This window comes from Hyperoodon ampullatus, assembly GCF_949752795.1.
Source record: "Hyperoodon ampullatus genome assembly, chromosome: X".
NCBI classification, from domain to species: domain Eukaryota; kingdom Metazoa; phylum Chordata; class Mammalia; order Artiodactyla; family Ziphiidae; genus Hyperoodon; species Hyperoodon ampullatus.
Window position 1 is genome coordinate 57,263,041 of NC_136913.1, and position 21,551 is coordinate 57,284,591.

A 21,551-nucleotide genomic window follows, 5' to 3' on the forward strand; every position below is an offset into this window, starting at 1 on the left:
ATAAACAAGAAAACTGATTCATTTCACCTAACACGGGTCCTGAGACTCTGGATCAACAAGCTCTCCAGGTAATTCTGATACAAAGCTATATTAGGAATAACTGAACTAGATCCCTGTAAACACTGACATCTCATTTTACATTTTCCTCTTGTAGTTAACGTGGGAAATATAGTTTCAAACTAACAGCTTTCTCCAAAAATTAGGTTCTACCACCTTCCTAGTAGGATCACCAGGCACTGAGACAAATGATTTATATACACCCTCTGATACATGTATTTATCTGATTTACTCCTCACAATTCTGGGAAGTAAGTTATACTGCCTACTTTACAAATGAGGAAAACAGAGACCCAACAAGCTCAAGTAATTTTGCCAAGATCTCATAGCCAATAAATAAAACTCAAATCTGAAGGAGATACAACACTACCTAAATACTTGGCATTTCATTTTGTTACTGGGCCATAGAGGTAGAGAAAAGGCCAGGGAATGCTAATTGAAAGCATAGATGTCACACTCTAAAGCAGTGACAAATGTCATGGTCAGGGCAGTGAGATACTTCCTCCCACTTGTCTCTGTTGTACACAGACTGTGAGGTCCAAGAGCTGACCATCAAGGGAAGGAACACTTCAAAGAAGCTTCAGGCTTTCCCTTACATCCTCTAGGAGTCACTACCATCTCTGTTACACAACTGGAATCTACAATGGGGTTAATGCTACTGATTACCTCTTGCAGCAACCATGAAAAATCTATTACGGTGAGAACTGCAAGGCCCTCTTCACATGTAATGTGAAATCTAAAAGTTCAGCCCAAAGTTCCATCCTAACTGTACCTTTACCAGTTTTTCCACTGAAACAGAAGGGCCAGTAGTGCTGGCAATTGGAGGGCATGGCACACTCTGTTCTTTCCACTTCCAAAGCAACTGTTCTTTCCCAACAATAGCCTCCCAGTAGGATCTCGAAGATTGCTTCTCAGAGCCTCTAAGGAGCTTCAGTCTCAGCCGGTGGAGCATCGGTTGTTCACCTCACTAATACCACACGTCTCAGCTTTCAAAATGACAAAATCAACAAAGCCAATGACTATGACAGGCCATTGAAATTCTCAAAATCTCTTTTCAGTCCCCATCAATAAACGTCAGTTCATGAGTCAGCATCACTAAAAGCAATGGTCAGATGATAACTAGGAGTTTCTGGAATTGGCAGGCAAATGATAACTGAGTCAAAGGGTTACTGTAAAGCATACATTAAGAAGCAAATATGTCACAGCCAGCAGACATCCACAAGAACCTGGCAGCACCAGGGGGTCTTTTTTTTTTTTTTGCGGTATGCGGGCCTCTCACTGTTGTGGCCTCTCCCGTTGTGGAGCACAGGCTCCGGACACGCAGGCTCAGCGGCCATGGCTCACGGGCCTAGCCGCTCCACAGCATGTGGGATCCTCCCAGACCGGGGCACGAACCCGTGTCCCCTGCATCGGCAGGCGGACTCTCAACCACTGCACCACCAGGGAAGCCCGGGTGGGTCATTTTTATTTTTGTTTATAAGCCATTATGCTCAAGCTCACACACTCTTTTATGCTGCTGGTAGTAGTTGACAATTATGGTGGGTTTCAGAGGGGTGAGAGAGTTGAAACACAAAGTTCAACATAAAAGAAGATATGGGACACATCTCAGATCTGTTGGTTGGCGTTAGGGAAAATGGGCACCTGTTCAAAGTCTGACATTCTTTTTTTTTTTTTTTGGCAGTACGCGGGCCTCTCACTGTTGTGGCCTCTCCCGTTGTGGAGCACAGGCTCCGGACACGCAGGCTCAGCGGCCATGGCTCACGGGCCTAGCCACTCCGCGGCATGTGGGATCTTCCCAGACTGGGGCATGAACCCGCGTCCCCTGCATTGGCAGGAGGACTCTCAACAACTGCACCACCAGGGAAGACTAGTCTGACATTTTTTAGTAGAAAAAAGACATATTTACGAAATTCCACATACCATGCATCTGCAATCTTCAAGGTTACCAATTGATAGGCAAGTAGTAGTTATTTTTAAGAAAGAAATATGTTTAGTTTGGGATGCTATAACAAAATACCATAGATTGGATGGTGTATAAACAATAGAAATTTCTCACAGTTCTGGAGGCTGGAAGTCCAATATCAGAGTGCCAGCATGGTTGGGTTCTGGAGTGTGCCCTCTTCCATCTTATAGACTGCTGATTTCTTGCTGTATCCTAACATGATGGAAAGAGGGCTAGAGAGCTCTCTGGGGTCCCTTTCATGAGGGCACTAAAACCATTCATGAGGGTTCTACCCTCATGACCTAATCGCTTCCCAAAGGCTCCACCTCCCGGTACCATCACTTTGGGGACAGGCTTTTAACATGAATTTGGGGGAGATACAAACATTCAGTCTGTTGCATTCCATCCCCTGCTCCATAAAATTCATGTCCTTCTCACATGTAAAATATATTAATTCCATCCCAACAGCCCTACAAGTCAACTCATTCCAGTATCAACTCTTAGGTCTAGAGTCCAAAATTTCATCTAAATATCTAAATCAAATATGGGTGAGACTCAAGGTACAGATTATACTGAGGCAAAATTCCTCTCTAGCTGTGAACCTGTGAAAACAAACAACTTATGTGCTTCCAAAATACAATGATGGGACATGCATAAGATAGACATTCCCACTCCAGAAAGAAAGAAGGAAGGAGTGATAGGTCCCAAGCAAGCCCAAAATCTAGCAAGGCAAGTTCCATATGATCTTAAGTCTTGAGAATAATGCTCTTTGGCCTGATGCTCTGCTTTCTAGACCCACTGGCGCAGCAGTCTAGACTTCTGGACCCACTGGAGTAGCAACATCACCCCCACAGTTTGGTGGAGGGCTGCCCACACTGTGGCTCTCTGCAATGGCCCCACACATTTTGGTTCTCTGTCTGGAGGAGGCGTGGGGAGAGAGGTTTGTGTGTATCCTTAGGATTCTGCAGAGTGGCCCTACCCCTACGCCTGGGGTGGGAGTGGCAGCCCTGATGACCTCTGAATCACCTTCAGGGTCCTTCTTCCCTTGTTTTGAAGAAGAATAGTGCAGGTTCACATTGCTCTATGGTCTGGTCCTATAGGATCTAATAAGTTTTCCTTCATTTTGTCTTGTTTTCTGTTTCCTTTAGTCCTAGCTGGCAGTGTTTCTGCTGGTATAATCCCATCTCTATTCCTAGGTTTTGTTGAGATGGTTGATTAAATCCATGGTTCACACCCACATTAATCTCCTTATCAAATTGTACGTCTACCATACCTTTAGTGCTTTCTTCCAAATACACGTTCTCATTTTTTGTAATATGGATAAATCTTTAAGTTCTGGTTCCTTTTTGCTTAAAACTTTCACCTTCTCTTCATTTCTCTCCTCTGACATTTTAGTATAAGCAGTCAGGGTAAACCAAGCCACTCCTTTAACACTTGCTTAGAAACCACATTAGCCAAATATCCAATTTCATTGCTTGCAAGTTTCACCTTCCAAAAAACACTAGAACACAAACAGTGCAGCCTAATTATTTGCCTCTCTATAACAAGGATCACCTTTCTCCATTGTCCCATAACATGTTCCTCCTCTCTGTCTGAGACCTCCTCAAAATGGACTCTACCATCTATATTTCTACCAATATTCTGTCCATGATTACTTAGGTATTGTCCAAGAAGACTGAAGCTTTCTCTACCACTCTTTCTTCTTTCAGAGCTCTCGCCAGAATCACCTTTAAAATTCCATTCACAGCAATCTAGGCTTTCTCTGTCATGCACCTCAAAATTCTTTCAGCTTCTGCCCATTACCCAGTTCCAAAGCCACTTCCACATTTTTAGGTATCTGTTATAGCAGCACCCCAGACTTCTCAGTACCAATTCGTGTTTAACTGAGTTCAGGACGCTATAGCAAAATACCATAGACTGTGTGGCTTATAAATAACAGAAATTTATTTTGCACAGTTCTGGAGGCTAGAAGTCTGAGATCAAGGTCAGGTTCTCCTGAGAGCTCTCTCCCAGGTTGCAGACTGCCAACTTCTCACTGTATCCTCACAGGATGGAAAGAGGGTGAGAGAGCTTTCTGGAGTCTCTTTTATAAGGGTACTAATCCCATCCATGAGGGCTCCACCTTCATGACCTAATTACCTCCCAAAGGCCCCACCTCCTAATACTGTCACATTGGAGGTTAGAATTTCAACATATGAATTTGTGGAAGACACAAAAACATTCAGTCCATTGCAAGGTACAAAGTAACCAAACCTTATATTAATAATAATGATTAAATAACTAACATTTATTTAAGCACTGTGCACATGTGGCATTGATCACCTCATCCCCATATTACAGATGAGAAATGTAACACTCAGAGAGGTGAAGTCACTTGCCAAGGTTACACAGCTAATAAGTTGCAAAGCTAGAGTTCAAACTTGGACTATCTGACTCTCACAATATTAACTTTTAAATAAGCCATGTCCTTAGACCAAGATAGATTTGCAGAAGTAGAATGAAGTGGAGTGAATAAAGAAATAATCCAAATGCAAATGTCTGCCTCACTAGTTACACTGCCACATTTATCCAAAACATTAGTCATCAACCTCATAAAAATACTTATTGCAGTATTATTTATGATCATGAAAAATTGGAAATAAGCTAAATTTCTAACAACAGTTGAAGAGTATATAAAGTATAGCTCCTATAATAATGAAACTCAAATGCATCCATTACTCATTCATTCAACAAACATGTATTGAGCATCTACTATATGCTAGGTACTCCTCTACATGCTAGGGAAATAGTAATGAACAAAACAATGTTCTTGCCCCATCCAATGAAGCTTATGAAAATTTTTAAATGACATGAGAAAATACTTGATGAAATGTCAGGTTAAAATTAGATAAAATTATGTATTTAGTATGAACTAAATTACACATACACAAAACAGATACATGTACAAAAGAGAGTTAAAAGACAATATGCCAATACATCCAATACATTGCTTCTGTGCTGAAATATCTTATGATTAAAGGTAACTTTATACTTATATATATTATTCATATTTACTGCAAAGAGCATTTAATATAATAATAATACATTTTATACTTTAGTTCTTGGGCTCATAAATATAATTGTTTTGGTGACATTAGATCGTTCACACTATTTCTGTGCTCTCATCTAGCAAATGCTTTACACTAACTCTTGAATGTGGTACTCCAAGGACAATGGTGCTTCAAGGACAAAGGACAACACTGCCTGAAAAAGTTTCAGCATTACAACCCCTACCCGACTCTTAGTCTCCCTCCCCACCATGTCACGATGGTTACAAAATTCCTGAGCCCACCTGGGCGACGCCCACCTGGGCAACTGGACCTGTCCCAAATAAGGAAAGGCATATGCCCTGCCCCACTCCCACCCTACAGAAGGAAGGTATATGTGCCTCGACCAATAAGTAAACTAAATTTTCACCTCGGACTATTCCTTTGTTTTCTGGCTATAAAAACTGATCAATAGCACATGTTCAGGCTCGACTCTCCCAGACTACTAGGAAGTCGGCCTGCGGTTCTGGGAGCGACCTTTCCCTCTAATAAATTCTACCTTCTTTACATTCTGCCTTGTGTCTGGAAATTCTTTTCTAACCCGCATTCGGACCACGACAATTAACTCAGTGGTTACCAAACTTTTTTTTCAGTGGCCAGAGGGCAAATATTTGAGGCTTTGAAAGTCACGCAGTCTCTGCCACTACTACTCAATGCTGCCGTTGTACTATAAAATCACCCACAGACAATATTTAACTGTATTCCAGTTAAGCCTGTGTTCCAACAAAACTTTATTTACAAAAAAATGTGGCAGAGAAGATTGGCCCCAGGGCCATAATTAACTTCATAACAAACACAAAGTTCTTACTTCCACTGTTCAATCTCCTAATTGTAACATCCTTGAGAGATAAATATTAACCACATTTTACAGAGGAGAAGACTAAGGCTCAGAGAGAGGAAATATCTTGTCCAACATCATGCAGCTCACAGAGCGAGTTAAGTTCAGCTCCCAAGAGAGATGCCAAATCTCCTGTTGCCTTAAAAGCTGTACATATATAAATGCTAATTTTAAACTTTCTCGGGGATTTTGTTCCTTAGAAGAACCTTACTCTAAATTATTTTGTGAAAAAACAAACAAACAAACAAAAATCACTCTTTATCCTTCACAAAAACATCTATTTTCGTGTGTTAGCTTCTTTAAAGAAAAATTCCCCTGCAGACTGAGTCAAAGACCTCAATGGAGGTTTAAGGGATATCTTTTGATTGCTTTTGTGTGAGGAGGAAATGGGACTATAAGGGAATGTTTCTTTATGTTTCTTAAGCAGTCTCCCAGGAGCTTGGCACAACAGGGGACAGCAGGGAATAAAGATGCCCAAGTTTTCTATACCCACAGAACAAGGAGGCTGCTTTTTCTCAGACCTGATATGAAAGGCACATGGCCCTATGTAGCTGAAGACTTACCAATGTTAATCTCGTCATCAGTCAGAGTGTCTCCAATGAAATCAAACTGAAAGGACTGCAACGTTTGGGAAAATTTCTGAACAGCAGAGGAGTAATCTGTAAAGGAAGGGAAACAGGAGAAATGGTCAATACTGCTGGCTTTTGTCTGATTTCCTCATCTCTGTTAGAGCAGACAGGAGAAAAACAAAGGGAAGTGCTCCTAGCAGGTAGCAAATTGCATTGCAAGCCATTAAACCAAAAACCAGACCTTCAGTAGAAAATTTGAGCAACGAAAACCACACATTAAAGATGAAGTAGGGCAGCTTAGTGAAGTCCTTCGTTTAAGTCATGGTACATGTTTTATCTTCAATCCCTGTCCTATATGACCTGTTCTACCCAAAGCCTGTAAGACCTAAAGCTACTTAGTTGTACTCCTAAGAGAGTCTCCTTAAGCTTTATTGAGTGCCTATTATGGACACTGGACTAGATGCGTTCTTACCTCTACCAAACAAATATCCACAATCATTGTACAAATTAAAAAAAATAGCTCCAGGTTCCAGAGCTATCTGGAAGAGCTGGAACTAGAAGCCCGGTGGTCTGTCTGCGTCTCTAGGGCATTTCCCATGACAACATAGGTAGTAACAGCTGGACATTTTACACATTAACCAGATGGCAGCCTGGGTTAAGATACTACCTGGCAGAGGGACAAATTTAACTTGCTCACAGAGTATTCACTAAGGGACCTAAAATAAGGAGATAATTGATGAAAAATTGAGGGTGGTATGGCCAGACAGATGTTTTTATTTTTGGTCAATGATTTTGAATTTTATTACAAAGAAGTTTAATGATGATGTAAAATTAAATCACAAATAGCTACCCTTTTGACAAATTATCCTTATTGAAATTTTTAAAATATGACTTTCACCAGTATATCCAGCCAAACTTCCAATCTTGCTACGCCAAGAGTGGTTCTCAGGCCAGCAGTATCATCATCACCTGGGAGCTTGATAGAAATACACATTCCCAGGTCACACCCCAGACCTACAAAATCAGAAACTGCATTTTTATACAATCCCTAGGGGATTCATATGCTCTTTAGAGGTTGAGGAGCACTGCTCTCACCAACTAAAGTAACACATTAAGACCATATTCTAGGAAAGATCAAGCTTCTTGGTAATTTTTGGTCCCCTTTTCCTATTTCTTCTTTCACTCCTTAGTTTCATCATCCTCCACCTTCATATCAGATATACAAGCTACTGAAAGTTTCTGCTCTCACCCTAACAGAAAGGGATACAATGCAAACAACAGTACTTTCAATGAAAAGTTATCATGGTTAGGCTATCATGGTTAAACACAATAAAACATGCTTAGGCATTTGTCTGGAGCAGATAAACATGCCAAGAATTTTATTACCTTCTTGTCTATGTCCCATTTTCAGAAGTACTTATTTTTACTATTTAGATCCTTGACCCTCTGAACACATAATTGGCAATAATAATAACAACAATAACAATAATAATAATACTTTACAGAGATTGGAGACTGCAGACCAGGTTATCATTCCTTTTCAAATTTCCACATTTTAGAATCACATTTTCCACTTCAAATCAGGCCACATAAATGTGAGAGGAGCATGCACACCCTGCCTTCCACATTTCATCAGCAAAGAGAACACAGAACTGGTTCCATATCTGGTAAACTTTTCTCTGGCCTCTTTGGCCAGCAGCAAAAAACAAAAGCAAGGCCAGAGTTTCCCATGTGCTCCATTTTACTCAGGGAAATTAAATATAATATTCACTGTACTGTCCTTTCACAAATACCAGGATTTCGTAAATTGAGCTGAGCAAGGTACAGTTATAAATCACTCCTCAGTTAGAATTATATGAACATTTTAGAAACCACAAATATTATGATTTTCAACATTTACAGTATTTTGTAAGTAAAGGCATGGAGTGAGAAAGGAGTTATATTCATTCCCTTTCTCATTATTTGCACCAACACTCTTCTCCAGATTTCTTGGACTTCAAAACACTACCTTACACCTGCACAGAGCTTGAAAATGTTTATGAAGGACTTTGCACACTTTTCATTTACTCTTCCAAAGTATCTAAAGGTAGGTATTACTATCCTCACCTTATAAACAAACCCAAAAAATGAGACCATGAAGCAAATTACATGCACGAAAATACAAACACAAATTAACAGCTCTTCATGGAAAGAAGGTCTCATTTATTTGGCCTCTGTACTGAGGGAAATGCCAGGAAAGACATATATTTTAGATAAATGTGTTGGGTGACTTCTTGACTACAAAGAATCAACAGATAACCTAGAAATGCTTACCATGGATGGGACATTTATTTCCTTATCATCCTAAAATTCACTGCACCACTCCAAACCATGTAAATTCATCCTTATATCCTCCCTGATACTGCCCCACCCCTGCCCACAAAGCCACTATCTCATAATTTTTCAAGCTGTTTTGTCAGTTCTCCCTCAATCACCTTCTTATTTATTCGTGTGCCTTCTATGATGTTTTTCCCTCATCGTTTCCTAACTCATTTTAGAATGTAGTTGGATAGTGCCTTTTAGGCAATTGAAGCTTCCGGGGAATGAGGCAGAATATAAACGGGATTGATTAGTTAACTAATTCATATTATATAGATCCCAATATGGTTTTTTATCACTATAGCTTTCTACAGAATCATATGGAATATCCTCTTTTATTTCCAACTTATTTAAGTCTGAAGGATGTCTTGGTAATTCATGAATCAGTAATTCATCCTTTTTGTTGCTAAGCAGTATCCTATTGTGTAAATATACAATAATTCATTCATTCACCTATTCAGGGACTTTTGCGATGTTTCTAGCTTTTCACTATAATGAATAAAAACTGCTATAAACACTCATGTAAAATTATTTCTGAGACATATGTTTTCACTTCTCCCAAGGAGTGCACCCTAGGAGCTCAATGAATGTGTTTTATGGTTAGTTGGTAAATGTATATTAAACTATATATGAAAAGGTTAAACTGTCTTCCAAAGCCCTTGTACCATTTTGTATTCTTATCAACAATGTATGAGAATTTCAGTTGATCCACATACTTTCCAGCCTCTGGTTATTTACTTCCTAATTTTAATTTTAGCCATTCTAATGGGTGTGTAGTGGTATTTCCTGATGACTAATGCTGCTGAGTATCTTATCATGTACTTATTGGATATTTGTAATATTTTTTCTTATAAAGGATCTGTTCAAATTTTTGCTTGTTTTATGATTGAGTTGTTTATTTTCTTATTATTGAGCTATAAAATTTCTTTATATATTCTGGATCCAAGTTTTTTGTCATATATATATATATATATATATATATATATATATATATATCACAAGTACTATCTAAATTAACTAAAGCTTAACAATCTAAGGGCTGTATATTCAAAACAAAAGAGTGAATTTTTTATAAAAACAGTGAATTTTGTGATATATTAAGTTATCCTAATCAAATCACCTTCTCTCCAGCTCTGCAATCTCTGCAAGAACACTAAAAACCAACAGCCTCACAACTAGAGTATCTATGAAAACCAACACTTTAGCAGCCACTGGAGAGGGCAGAAGCGGGTTGGAGGTTCACAAGGCCCCACTCTCAGAGAATGATTACTATTTGTCCAGTCTGACAGGAGAAAGCTCCATTCTTAGAGTTTGTCTTTGCTTCTCTTAATGCAAAGTTCATTCTGTGTAAACTATGCTGCCATTGGAGCATTTATAAAAACAATCATCTGAAATTGTTTAAGACTGTGGTGACCTGAAGTGATGTCCAAATTGGACTTATAAACTGGCTGAACAAAACACCTGCTAAGAAAAAAAAAAGAATGACAAATTAGAGAAAAACATACCCATAGGGGTCTTTGCAAAGGTGAAAACTATTCCAAGAAATCTAGAAAGACACTTAAATGCAAAGAAATGTATGCACACTCTGGGTTGTGTGTCTGCCCACAGAAGACTTTAAAAGGCCTTAATCTCTCTCTTCTGCCTGAATTTGAGGCCCTGTACAAGCAGGGAGAGAATGGTAAGGCAACGTTGTAAATTTATTGCCCAAATGTTGAAGGCAGGCCTTAAAACACACACAAAGCCTTGCAGCAAAAGCTGGAAGACTTACTGGTTAAAATTGTTTAATAAAATCACTGTCCAATCATTAGCAGAATACTAAGCTAACCTATCAAAGACTTCAGTGGCTTCACACAACACAAAGCACAGACTTTAAGACAGATATAGTCCAGGAAGTCAAAAAAGAAAGAACAATAAGACTTACTTATAAAACACCCTGGGAGGGAGACAGGATCTAGTTTTCAGAGTTGTCACAATGTACCCTTTCCAACAAGAAATTACAAGACACACAGAGAATACTGCCCCATACTCAAGAAAAAAAAAAAAAAAGGTTATCAATAGAAACTATTAAGGAGGAAGCGCAGACATAGGACTTCAAAAAAATTTTTTGAATTAACTATTTTAAATGTGTTCAAAGAATTAAACTATACCATGCCTAATAACTAAAGAAGAGAATGAGAATGATGTGTCACCAAATAAACAATAACAGTAGAGGGCTGGAGATATTTTTAAAAGAGCCAATTAAAACTTCTGTAGTTAAAAAGTACAAGGAATCAATAGCAAAGACCAATAAAACTAAAAGCTGGTTCTTTGAGAAGATAAACAAAATTGATAAACCATTAGCTGCACTCATCAGGGAAAAACGGGAGAAGACTCAAATCAAAAGAATTAGAAATTAAAAAGGAGAAGTAACAACTGACACCACAGAAATACAAAGGATCATGAGAGATTACTACAAGCAACTATGTGCCAATAAAATGGACAACCTGGAAGAAATGGACAAATTCTTAGAAAAGCAAAACCTTCTCAGACTGAATCAGGAAGAAAGAGAAAATATAAACAGACCACTCACAAGCACTGAAATGGAAACTGTGATTAAAAATCTTCCAACAAACAAAAGCACAGGACCCGATGACTGCACAGACAAATTCTATTAAAAATTTAAAGAAGAGTTAATACCCATCCTTCTTAAACTCTTCCAAAATACAGGAGAGGGAGGACCACTCCCAAACTCATTCTATGAAGCCACCATCATGCCGATACCAAAACCAGACAAACACGTCATGAAAAAAGAAAATTACAGGCCAATATCACTGATAAACACACAAACGAAATACTAACAAACAGAATCCAACAGCACATTAAAAGGATCATATAAAATGAGCAAGACGGGATTCCCCCCGGAATGCAAGGATTCTTCAATATATGCAAATCAATCAATGTGAAACACCATATTAACAAACTAAAGCATAAAAACCATATGACAATCTCAATAGATGCAGAAAAAGCTTTCAACAAAATTCAATACCAATTTGTGATAAAAACTCTCAGGAAACTGGGCATAGAGGGAACCAAACTCAACATAATAAAGGCCATATATGACAAACCCACAGCCAACGTTATTATCAATGTTGAAAAACTGAAACCATTTCCTCTAAGATCAGGAACAAGACAAGGGTGCACACTCTCACCAATATTATTCAACACAATTTTGGAAGTCTTAGCCACAGCAATCAGAGAAGAAAAAGAAATAAAAGAATCCAAATTGGAAAAGAAGTAAAACTGTCACTCTTTGCAGATGACACGATACTATATATAGAAAATCCTAAAGATGCCACCAGAAAACTACTAGAGCTAATCAATGAATTTGGTAAAGTAGCAGGATAAAAAAATAATGCACAGAAATCTCTGGCATTCCTATATACTAATGATGAAATATCTGAAAGTGAAATCGAGAAAACACTCCCATTTACCACTGCAACAAAAAGAATAAAATATCTAGGAATAAACCTACCTAAGAAGACAAAAGACCTGTATGCAGAAAATTATAAGACACTGATGAAAGAAATTAAAGAGGATACAAATAGATGGAGAGATATACCATGTACTTGGATTGGAAGAATCAACATTGTGAAAATGACTCTACAACCCAAGGCAATCTACAGATTCAATGCAATCCCTGTCAAACTACCACTGGCTTTTTTCACAGAACTAGAACAAAAAAAATCCACAATTTGTATGGAAACACAAAAGACCCCGAATAGCCAAAGCAATCTTGAAAACGAAAACGGAGCTGGAGAATCAGGCTCCCTGACTTCAGACTATACTACAAAGCTACAGTAATTAAGACAGTATGGTACTGGCACAAAAAGAGAAAGATAGATGCATGGAACAGGATAGAAAGCCCAGAGAGAAACCCACGCACATATGGTCTCCTTAGTTTTGATCAAAGAGGCAAGAATATACAATGGAGCAAAGACAGCCTCTTCAATAAGTGCTGCTGGGAAAACTGGACATCTCCATGTAAAAGAATGAAATTAGAACACTTGCTAGCACCATACACAAAAATAAACTCAAAATGGATTAAAGACTTAAATGTAAGGCCAGACACTATAAAACTCTTAGAGGAAAACATAGGCAGAACACTCTATGACATAAATCACAGCAAGACCCTTTTTGACCAACCTCCTAGAGTAATGGAGGTAAAAACAAAAATAAACAAATGGGACCTAATGAAACTTAAAATTTTTGCACAGCAAAGAAAACCATAAACAAGATGAAAAGACAACCCTCAGAATGGGAGAAAATATTTGCAAATGAAGCAACTGACAAAGGATTAATCTCCAAAATATACAAGCAGCTCATGCAGCTCAGTATCGAAAAAATAAGCAACCCAATCCAGAAATGGGTGGAAGACCTAAATAGACATTTCTCCAAAGAAGACATACAGATTGCCAAAAAACACATGAACAGATGCGTAACATCACTAATCATTAAAGAAATGCAAATCAAAACCACAGTGAGGTATCACCTCACACCAGTCAGAATGGCCATCATCAAAAAATCTACAAACAATAAATGCTGGAGAGGGTATGCAGAAAAGGGAACCCCCTTGAACTGTTGGCAGGAATGTAAATTGATACAGCCACCATGGAAAACATTATGGAGGTTCCTTAAAAAACTAAAAATAGAACTACCATATGACCCAGCAATCCCACTACTGGGCATACACCCTGAGAAAACCATAATTCAAAAAGAGTCACATACCACAATGTTCATTGCAGCACTATTTACAATAGCCAGTACATGGAAGCAACCTAAATGTCCATCGACAGATGAATGGATAAAGAAGATGTGGTATATATATATACAATGGAATATTATGCTGCCATAGAAAGCAAAGTAATTGAGTTATTTGTAGTGAGGTGAATGGACCTAGCCTCTGTCATACAGAGTGAAGTAAGTCAGAAAGAAAAAACAAATACTGTATACTAACGCACATATATGGAATCTAAAAAACTGGTACTGATGAACCTAGTGGTGGGGCAGGAAGAAAGATGCAGATGTAGAGAACGGACTTCCGGACACGCAGGGGAAGGGGAAGCTGGGACAAAGTGAGAGAGTAGCACTGATAATATATACGCTACCAAACGTAAAGTGGATGGCTAGTGGGAAGCTGCTGCTTAGCACAGGGAGATCAGCTCGATGCTTTCTGACAACCTCGAGTGGTGGGATAGGGAGGGTGGGAGGGAGACGCAAGAGGTAGGGCATATGGGAATAAATGTATACATATAGCTGATTCACTTTTTTGTACAGCAGAAGCTAACACAACATTTTTGTAAAGCAATTATACTCCAATAAAGATATAAAAAGTACAATAATAAGTAAATAAAAATTTTACTACAATGGCTTAAGATTAAATTTCAGCATGCAGAAGAGTCAGTGAACTTGAAGACAGGTCAATTGAGATAATCCAGTCTATGAAACAGAAAGAAAAGAGAATGGAGAAACATAAACAGAACCTCAGAGACCTGTGGAACACCAACAAGAGTGACACTACACACATAGTGGGAATCCCAGAAGAGGAGAGAAAGAAAGGGAAAGAAATAACATTTGCCACATTTGATGAAAAACATTAATCTGTACTCCCAACAAGCTCAACACACTTTAAGGAAGACAAACTGAAACACACACACACCTACAAACATCACAAACTACTGAAAGAAAAAGAAAGAGAAGCTTAAAGAGAAGAAAAATTGACTCATTATGTACAAGAGAGAGCCTCAATAAGATTAACAGCTGACTTTTCATCAGAAAGCACAAAGGCCCAAAAACAGTGAAGTGACATATTCAAAGTTCTGGGGGAATAAAAAGTATCAAAAATACTCTATATCTGTCAAAATTAATCTTCAAAAATGAAGAAAAAATTAAGATATTCCCATATAAACAGAAACTGAAAGACTCTGTTGTTAGCAAAAGTGCATTACGATAAATACTAAAGGGAGTCTTCCAGGTGAAAATCGAAGGACAGTAAACAGTAACTTGATCCACATGAGGAAGTGAATGCCACCAGCAAAAGAAATACATGCAAATATAGAAGATAGAGTAAATGTATTTTGTTTGTTAGTCTTTTCTCTTTATGTATGAGTCAAGAGAAAACTGTGCATAGCAATAGTTATAAAACTATGTTGATGAAATTATAATGTATTAAGTGTAATTTGTATGAAAATACTAGCACAAAAGAAAGGGGAGGTAACATAGCTATATTGGAGAAAAGTTTTTATGTATTACAGAATTCGTATTAATCTGTCCTACATTATTAAGGTTAGATATCAATTGTATTTCCCAGAACAACCAATAAGTAAACAGCTGAAAATATATAGTAAAATAAATAGCAAACTAAAATTGTCTACTAGAAAATCTTTTTTACACAAAAGAAGACAATAGTAGAAGAATAGAAGAATAAGAGAGATACAAGGCACACCAAAAATAAATAGCAAAATGGTAGATGTAAATCCCACCTTGTTAATATTAAATTAAACATGAATGTACTAAAAATTCCAATCAAAGCCAAGGAGTGGTAAAATAGATTTATAAATTAAAACAAAAAAATACAACGATCCAAAATCTATGGGATGTAGCAGAAAACAGGTCTTAGAGGGAAGTTTATAGCAATACAAGCTTACCTCAGGAAACAAGAAAAATCTCAAATAAACAACCTAAACTTACACCTAAAGGAATTAGAAAAAAAGAACAAATTACAAAGTTAGTACAAGGAAAAAAATCAGAGCAGAAATAAATGAAATAGAGACTGCACCCATATTTTAATTGGGATGAAACTCAAGTAGCCAAATTTCATTATGACTCAAAATCTGATGGATGCATTTCTACTTCTTAAGCATATTAAACAGTGGAATGCCCAAGGGATTGCCAGGCTTGATGGTTTTTGCTGCTTTCAGTTTAAAAAAAGTTGTTCCCTTAATATATGCATCCCTTTACACTTAACAATTTATTAGCTTAAATGAATCCTCATATTAACACCTGGTAGGGCTGCAGTTTTAAGTCTTGGCTCTGGAACTTATCAGCTTTGTGGGTATGGGCAAGTTACTTCGCCTCTCTGGGCCTTGATTTAAAAGAATCCTTACTACTTACCAGCTACTATGATTGCCTTCAGTTTATATGTAAAATTATAATATCGTCTACCTCAGAGGGTTATTGGGGAGATTAAGATGTCATACTTTAAAAACTAGAGATCACTTTATAAATGCCAACTATTTTTATTTTAAAATTGGGCTATTGTTCCTATTAATAAGACTGCTATGAACATCTAATGAAAATGTCCTATAAAAATTAAAATAGAATTAGACAAACAGTGGCTCTTGCATTTTAAAGACTTGTTGAGAGTATGATAAAATATACAGATTTTCTTCCCAGAAAAATGTATATATATATACACATCTGTAAAATCTCAAGTTCCCAGAAGCTGTGATGTCCAACTTAAGAACTCTCCAGCAAGAAAATCTTTAAGGTCTCTTCTAGCTCTCTCAGCCTTGAGTGTATGACTTTGACTCTTTTAAATAAAGCACCCACTCAATAAGTCAGATTGATTCAACCAATAAACCCTCCTCCTAATCCAAACACATAGAAATGTTAAGTAAAATGCAACAAGTGCGTGTGTGTGTGTGTGTGTGTGTGTGTGTGTGTGTGCCTTTTAAAATATCCAACAGACATAGAAAGGAAGCAAAACTCTCTGGACTTCCCTGGTGGTCCAGTCGTTAAGAATCCACCTTCCAATGCAGGGGACGTGCATTCGATCCCCGGTCAGGGAACTAAGATCCCACATGCCGCGGGGCAACTAAGCCCTCATGCAACAACTACAGAGCCCACGTGCTCTGGAGCCCGTGCACCACAACTAGGGAGCCCATGCACCACAACTAGAGAGAAGCCCACACAAAGCAATGAAAGATCCCGTGTGCTGCAACTAAGACCCAATGCAGCCAAAAATAAATAAATATATATATAAATAAATATTTGGGGGGGGGGAACTCTCAAGTATCAGAAATGAGGAGAAGAGGAAATTCAAAACCAGAGGAGAGAGCAGTAGCTGAGACCAAGTAGCCAGCGGAAGGGTATGAGAACTAGATACAGTTGATTCTCATCATTTGCAGATTCTGTATCTGCGAATTTGCCTACTCACTGACATATATTTTCCCAGCAGAGGTCATGAAAATCAACACTGCTTTCTTGTTTCAACTCTCATACTGTAAACAAGTGTCCTTTTTGTGGTCTGTTTATTGTCATGATTTCCATATTTTTTGTGCTTTTTGTTGGTGATTGAGCTGTTTAATATTGCCCCTAAGCATACTGCTTAAGTGCTGTCTCATGTTTGTAAAAATAAGAAGGTTGTCCTGTGCCTTACAGAGGAATTTCATACATTAGATAAGCTTAGAGTAGGCATGCATTATAGTGCTATTGGTCATGAGTTCAATGTCTTTAAAAAGAAACACAAAAAACAAGGTTATGTATTGATCAGTTGATGAATATGTTGTGACAAGAAGCTTAAAGAAACCTCTGTATTCCCTCAAGGAGCAATGGTTCAGTATTCACAAATTCAGTGTTTCTAATGACTTTAAAAATGTAATTACCATGAATAAAATGAAGTGACTGTATGTAGGAGTTGGGATTTTATCAACAAGCAGGGGGAACATTCTGTTGGAGTTGGGAGCTAGAATGAGGTTCCTGCATGAAACCCACTGACCTAGGATGCTGCAGGGAATATAGAAGACAGTCAGTCTCAGTCTCACACTGAGCTAAAATCAACAGTGACCCAGAACCACAAGCTTTTGTTGATTCAAGTTCAAAATTGTACTGCACACATAGGTTAAAAGAAATTAACTTCAAAACTGATCCTGAACCAGCAGCAGCAAGCTCCAAGAGGAAGTATAAGAAAAACTGCCCCCTAAGGATGCCTCCACAACCCAGGGTACATGAGGAATTCTCAAAGAAACAACTCCTACCCAGGAGAACTTAATAGTCAGAAATTAAAAATAATACTAGGAAAGTAACATGAGAGCCAAAATAAATGAGTGGATTCCTTTCTTTGAGAATGAGAATTACAGTGCAACTGAAAAGGTATTTTAATAGTTATATTTACGATATTCAGAGATGAAGTAAGAAATAAATCCAATCATCTCAGAAGGGACAATAAACAGACATACATTTTCTCATCAGCAATAACCAATGTTAATAAAATGAAGTATTAATTTTAACATGCTGAGATAAAAGAGCAATCAACCTACTGGTACTGAATTGGAAAACAGATCTGAGGATATCAACCCAGAAGAGCGTAGAGAAATAAACAATGAGAAAATATAAAAGAAAATAAAAGAGACAGAAGGACAAGAGGCCCTAATAGGAATAACAAAAGAAGGGAGTAAAAGGCATGGGGGTAGAGGTCAGTAAAATGGCAACCTAGGAAGCTCCAAGCTCTTAGTTCCCCACAGAAACATCAAAACAAACAAACAAAAAACAACCAGAATCTGTCTAAACCAACTTTGAAGGAGCTCTGGAAAACAAATGTTTACTGCAACCAAGCAAAGGCCAAATCAAGAAAAATTCTCTTAACTGGAAGTCCTAACCACAGCAATCAAAGAAGAAAAAGAAATAAAAGGTATACAAATTGGAAGGGAAGAGCTACAATTCTCACTATTTGAGGAGGACATGATACTTTATATAGAGAACCCTAAAGTGCCCACTCCAAAAAATTAGAACTAATAAATTCAGGAAAGTTACAGGATACAAGATTAATACACAGAATACTGTTATTTTTATATACTAATAATGCAGTATCAGAAAGGGAGAGTTAAGAAAATATCACTTAAAATTTCATCAAAAAGAATAAAATACCTAGGAATAAACTTAACCAAGGAGGTGAGAGACAAATTCTCTGAAAACTATAAAACACTGATGAAGGAAATTGAAGATGATACAAAGAAATGGAAAGATATTCTGTACCTTTGGATTGGAAGAATATTGTTAAAATGGCCATATTACCCAAAGCAATCTACAGATTCAATGCAATCTTCATCAAAATACTCATGACATTTTTCACAGAACTAAAACAAATAATCATAAAATTCATAGAGAACCATAAAAGACCCCAAGTGACACAGCAATATTGAGAAAAAAAGAACAAAACTGGATATATAAACCTCCAAGAGTTCAGACTATATTGAAAAGCTATAGTAATCAAAACAGCATGGTGCTAGCACAAACACAAACACATAGATCAATCGAACAGAATAGAGAGCCCAGAAATAAACCCACACACGTATGATCAAGTAATCTACAACAAAAGAGGCAAGAATATACAATGGAGAAAAGACAGTCTCTTCAAAAAGTGGTGCTGGGAAAACTGGCCAGCCACATGTAAAACAATGAGATTAGAACATTCCCTCACACCATATACAAAAATAAATTGAAAATGGTTTAAAGACCTAAGTGTAAGAATGGAAACCATAAAACTCCTAGAAGAGAACATAGGCAGAACACTCTTTGACATAAATCACCACAATATTTTCTTGGATCCGTCTCCTAAGGCAAAAGAAACAAAAGAAATAATAAACAAATGGGACCTAATTAAACTTCAAAGCTTTTGCACAGAAAAGGAAACCTTTGGCAAAACGAAAATACAACCTACTGAATGGGAGAAAATATTTACTTTGTGACCACCTAGAGGGGTAGGATAGGGAGGGTGGGAGGGAGATGCAAGAGGGAGGGGATATGGGGATATATGTATACATATAGCTGATCCACTTTGTTATACAGCAGAAACTAACACAACATTGTAAAGCAATTATACTCCAATAAAGATGTTAAAAAAAAAAAGATACAGGATTGGCCAATAATTCTAACTGAGATGGAAAAATACTTAAATTGGTCTTAAACATTTTTTTAGTTGGAAAAGTTATTTAGAAACTATCATTTGGGTGAAGGTGGTCAAAAAGGACAAACTTTCAGTTACAAGATAATTAAGTTCTGAAGATGTAATGTACAACATAATATGGTTAACAATACCATACTGTGTATTCAAAAGTTGCTAAGAGAGTAGATGCTAAAATTTCTCATCACAAGAAAAAAAAGTTTTAAATACGTGAGGTGATGGATGCTGACAAAGCTTATTGTGGTAATCACTTTGTAATATATACATATATCAAATCATTATGATGTACATCTTAAATTTATATTGTGTTATGTCACTTATATGTCAATAAAACTGGGAAAAAAAGGAATGCATATTATAAATTTTTAAAACTTCATATTTTCCTGCTGCCTCAACATCCCCACAAACCTACTGTGAGCCCTCTGACCATGCAACAAGGTGGCCCAGTGTTATAAAGCTGGTTCCCACCACACGTTTCCCTTTTTGCCCTCCCCTGATTTTGACTTAGCAATGTTCAGTCACATCAATGAAATCCCATCATGCCTTTTGTCTGTGTACTGTACCTTAAACCCAATAAAGTCACTTGCCACTTTTCTCTTAGTTTTTCTTCGCTTCTCCTCTCCTCCCTTCTCTCTCTCAGCTCCCCATCTGCTTGGTTGACCCCATTCACTTGAAGCTACTCCCACATGGCCCCTTCATGAAGGGCAGTACTCCCTATTCCAGGTCCTGTGAGGATAATAAATCTCTTTAACTTTCATACAACTCTCCCTGGTTTTATTCCAAGTTTGCACCTGACTGATGTAAGGGAAAAAAAGCATTTTTAGTAACATAATTATTCCTGACAACACACAATGAACTACTGATACATGCTACAAAATAGATAAATCTTGAAAATGCAATGTTAAGTGAAATAAACCAAAGGACAAATATTGTATGATTCTACTTATATGAGGTATCTAGAATAGATAAATTCATAAAGACAGAACATAGAATATAGGCTACCAGTCATTGAAGGAAGAAGGCAATGAGGAGTTACTGTATAATGGGTACAAAGTTTCAACTGGTATGATGAAAACGTTCTGTAAATGAATAGTGGTAAACATTACACCACATTATGAATGTACACAATGTCACTGAATTGTACACTAAAAATTATGAAAATGGTAAAATTTATTTTACATATTTTATCACAATAAAAAAGAGAATAGGGCAAGAAAATAGTCAAGGATGTTATGCTAACTGTAAACAAAATTAACTCTAATAATTATTAATAGTATCTAATGGGGGAGTAAATGATAAAGTGAAACTAAAATACCAGTCATCAGTGAAATAGAAGACGGGAAATGGTAGCTCAATTTAAGGTGTTCTAAGGTCCTTGTCTAGTCATAAAATATTTAAGTGTATCTGTTAAAAGGAAACAAGTGGAATTGGTGGGAAAAAATAAGATACAACAAGATTGAAGCAGGAGTCACAGAAAAGGAAATAAAAAGTATGGTCATTAGGATAAAAACAAAATAAAATGGCAAAAGTAAATCTAACTATATAAAAAGTGCAATAAATGTACACTCATGTAATGAAACAGATAGAAATATTTTTTGTTACAGTCTGGCTAGATCCTGTTTATAGGAAGTACAACTAAACATAAACACTAAAAATGGTTGAAAATAGTATAATAGAAAATAAATATACCAGGAAAATACCAACCGAAAGAAAGCTTAAATAGCAATATAGAATCAGACAAAAATAAAGCAAATAAACATATT

General features: G+C 37.2%; 1 protein-coding gene across 2 annotated transcripts in view; it reads right to left on the bottom strand.

Annotated features, from left to right (window-relative positions):
* The window catches only part of OPHN1 (oligophrenin 1), a gene marked incomplete at both ends in the record, with an annotated part of 648,741 nt that overhangs the window by 419,018 nt on the left and 208,172 nt on the right, over positions 1–21,551 (bottom strand). For both annotated transcript variants that reach the window (XM_079727359.1, XM_079727358.1), the window contains one exon: positions 6,486–6,581. In XM_079727359.1, coding sequence (XP_079583485.1) covers positions 6,486–6,581 — 96 coding nt within the window. The remainder of the gene's footprint in view (positions 1–6,485; positions 6,582–21,551) is intronic.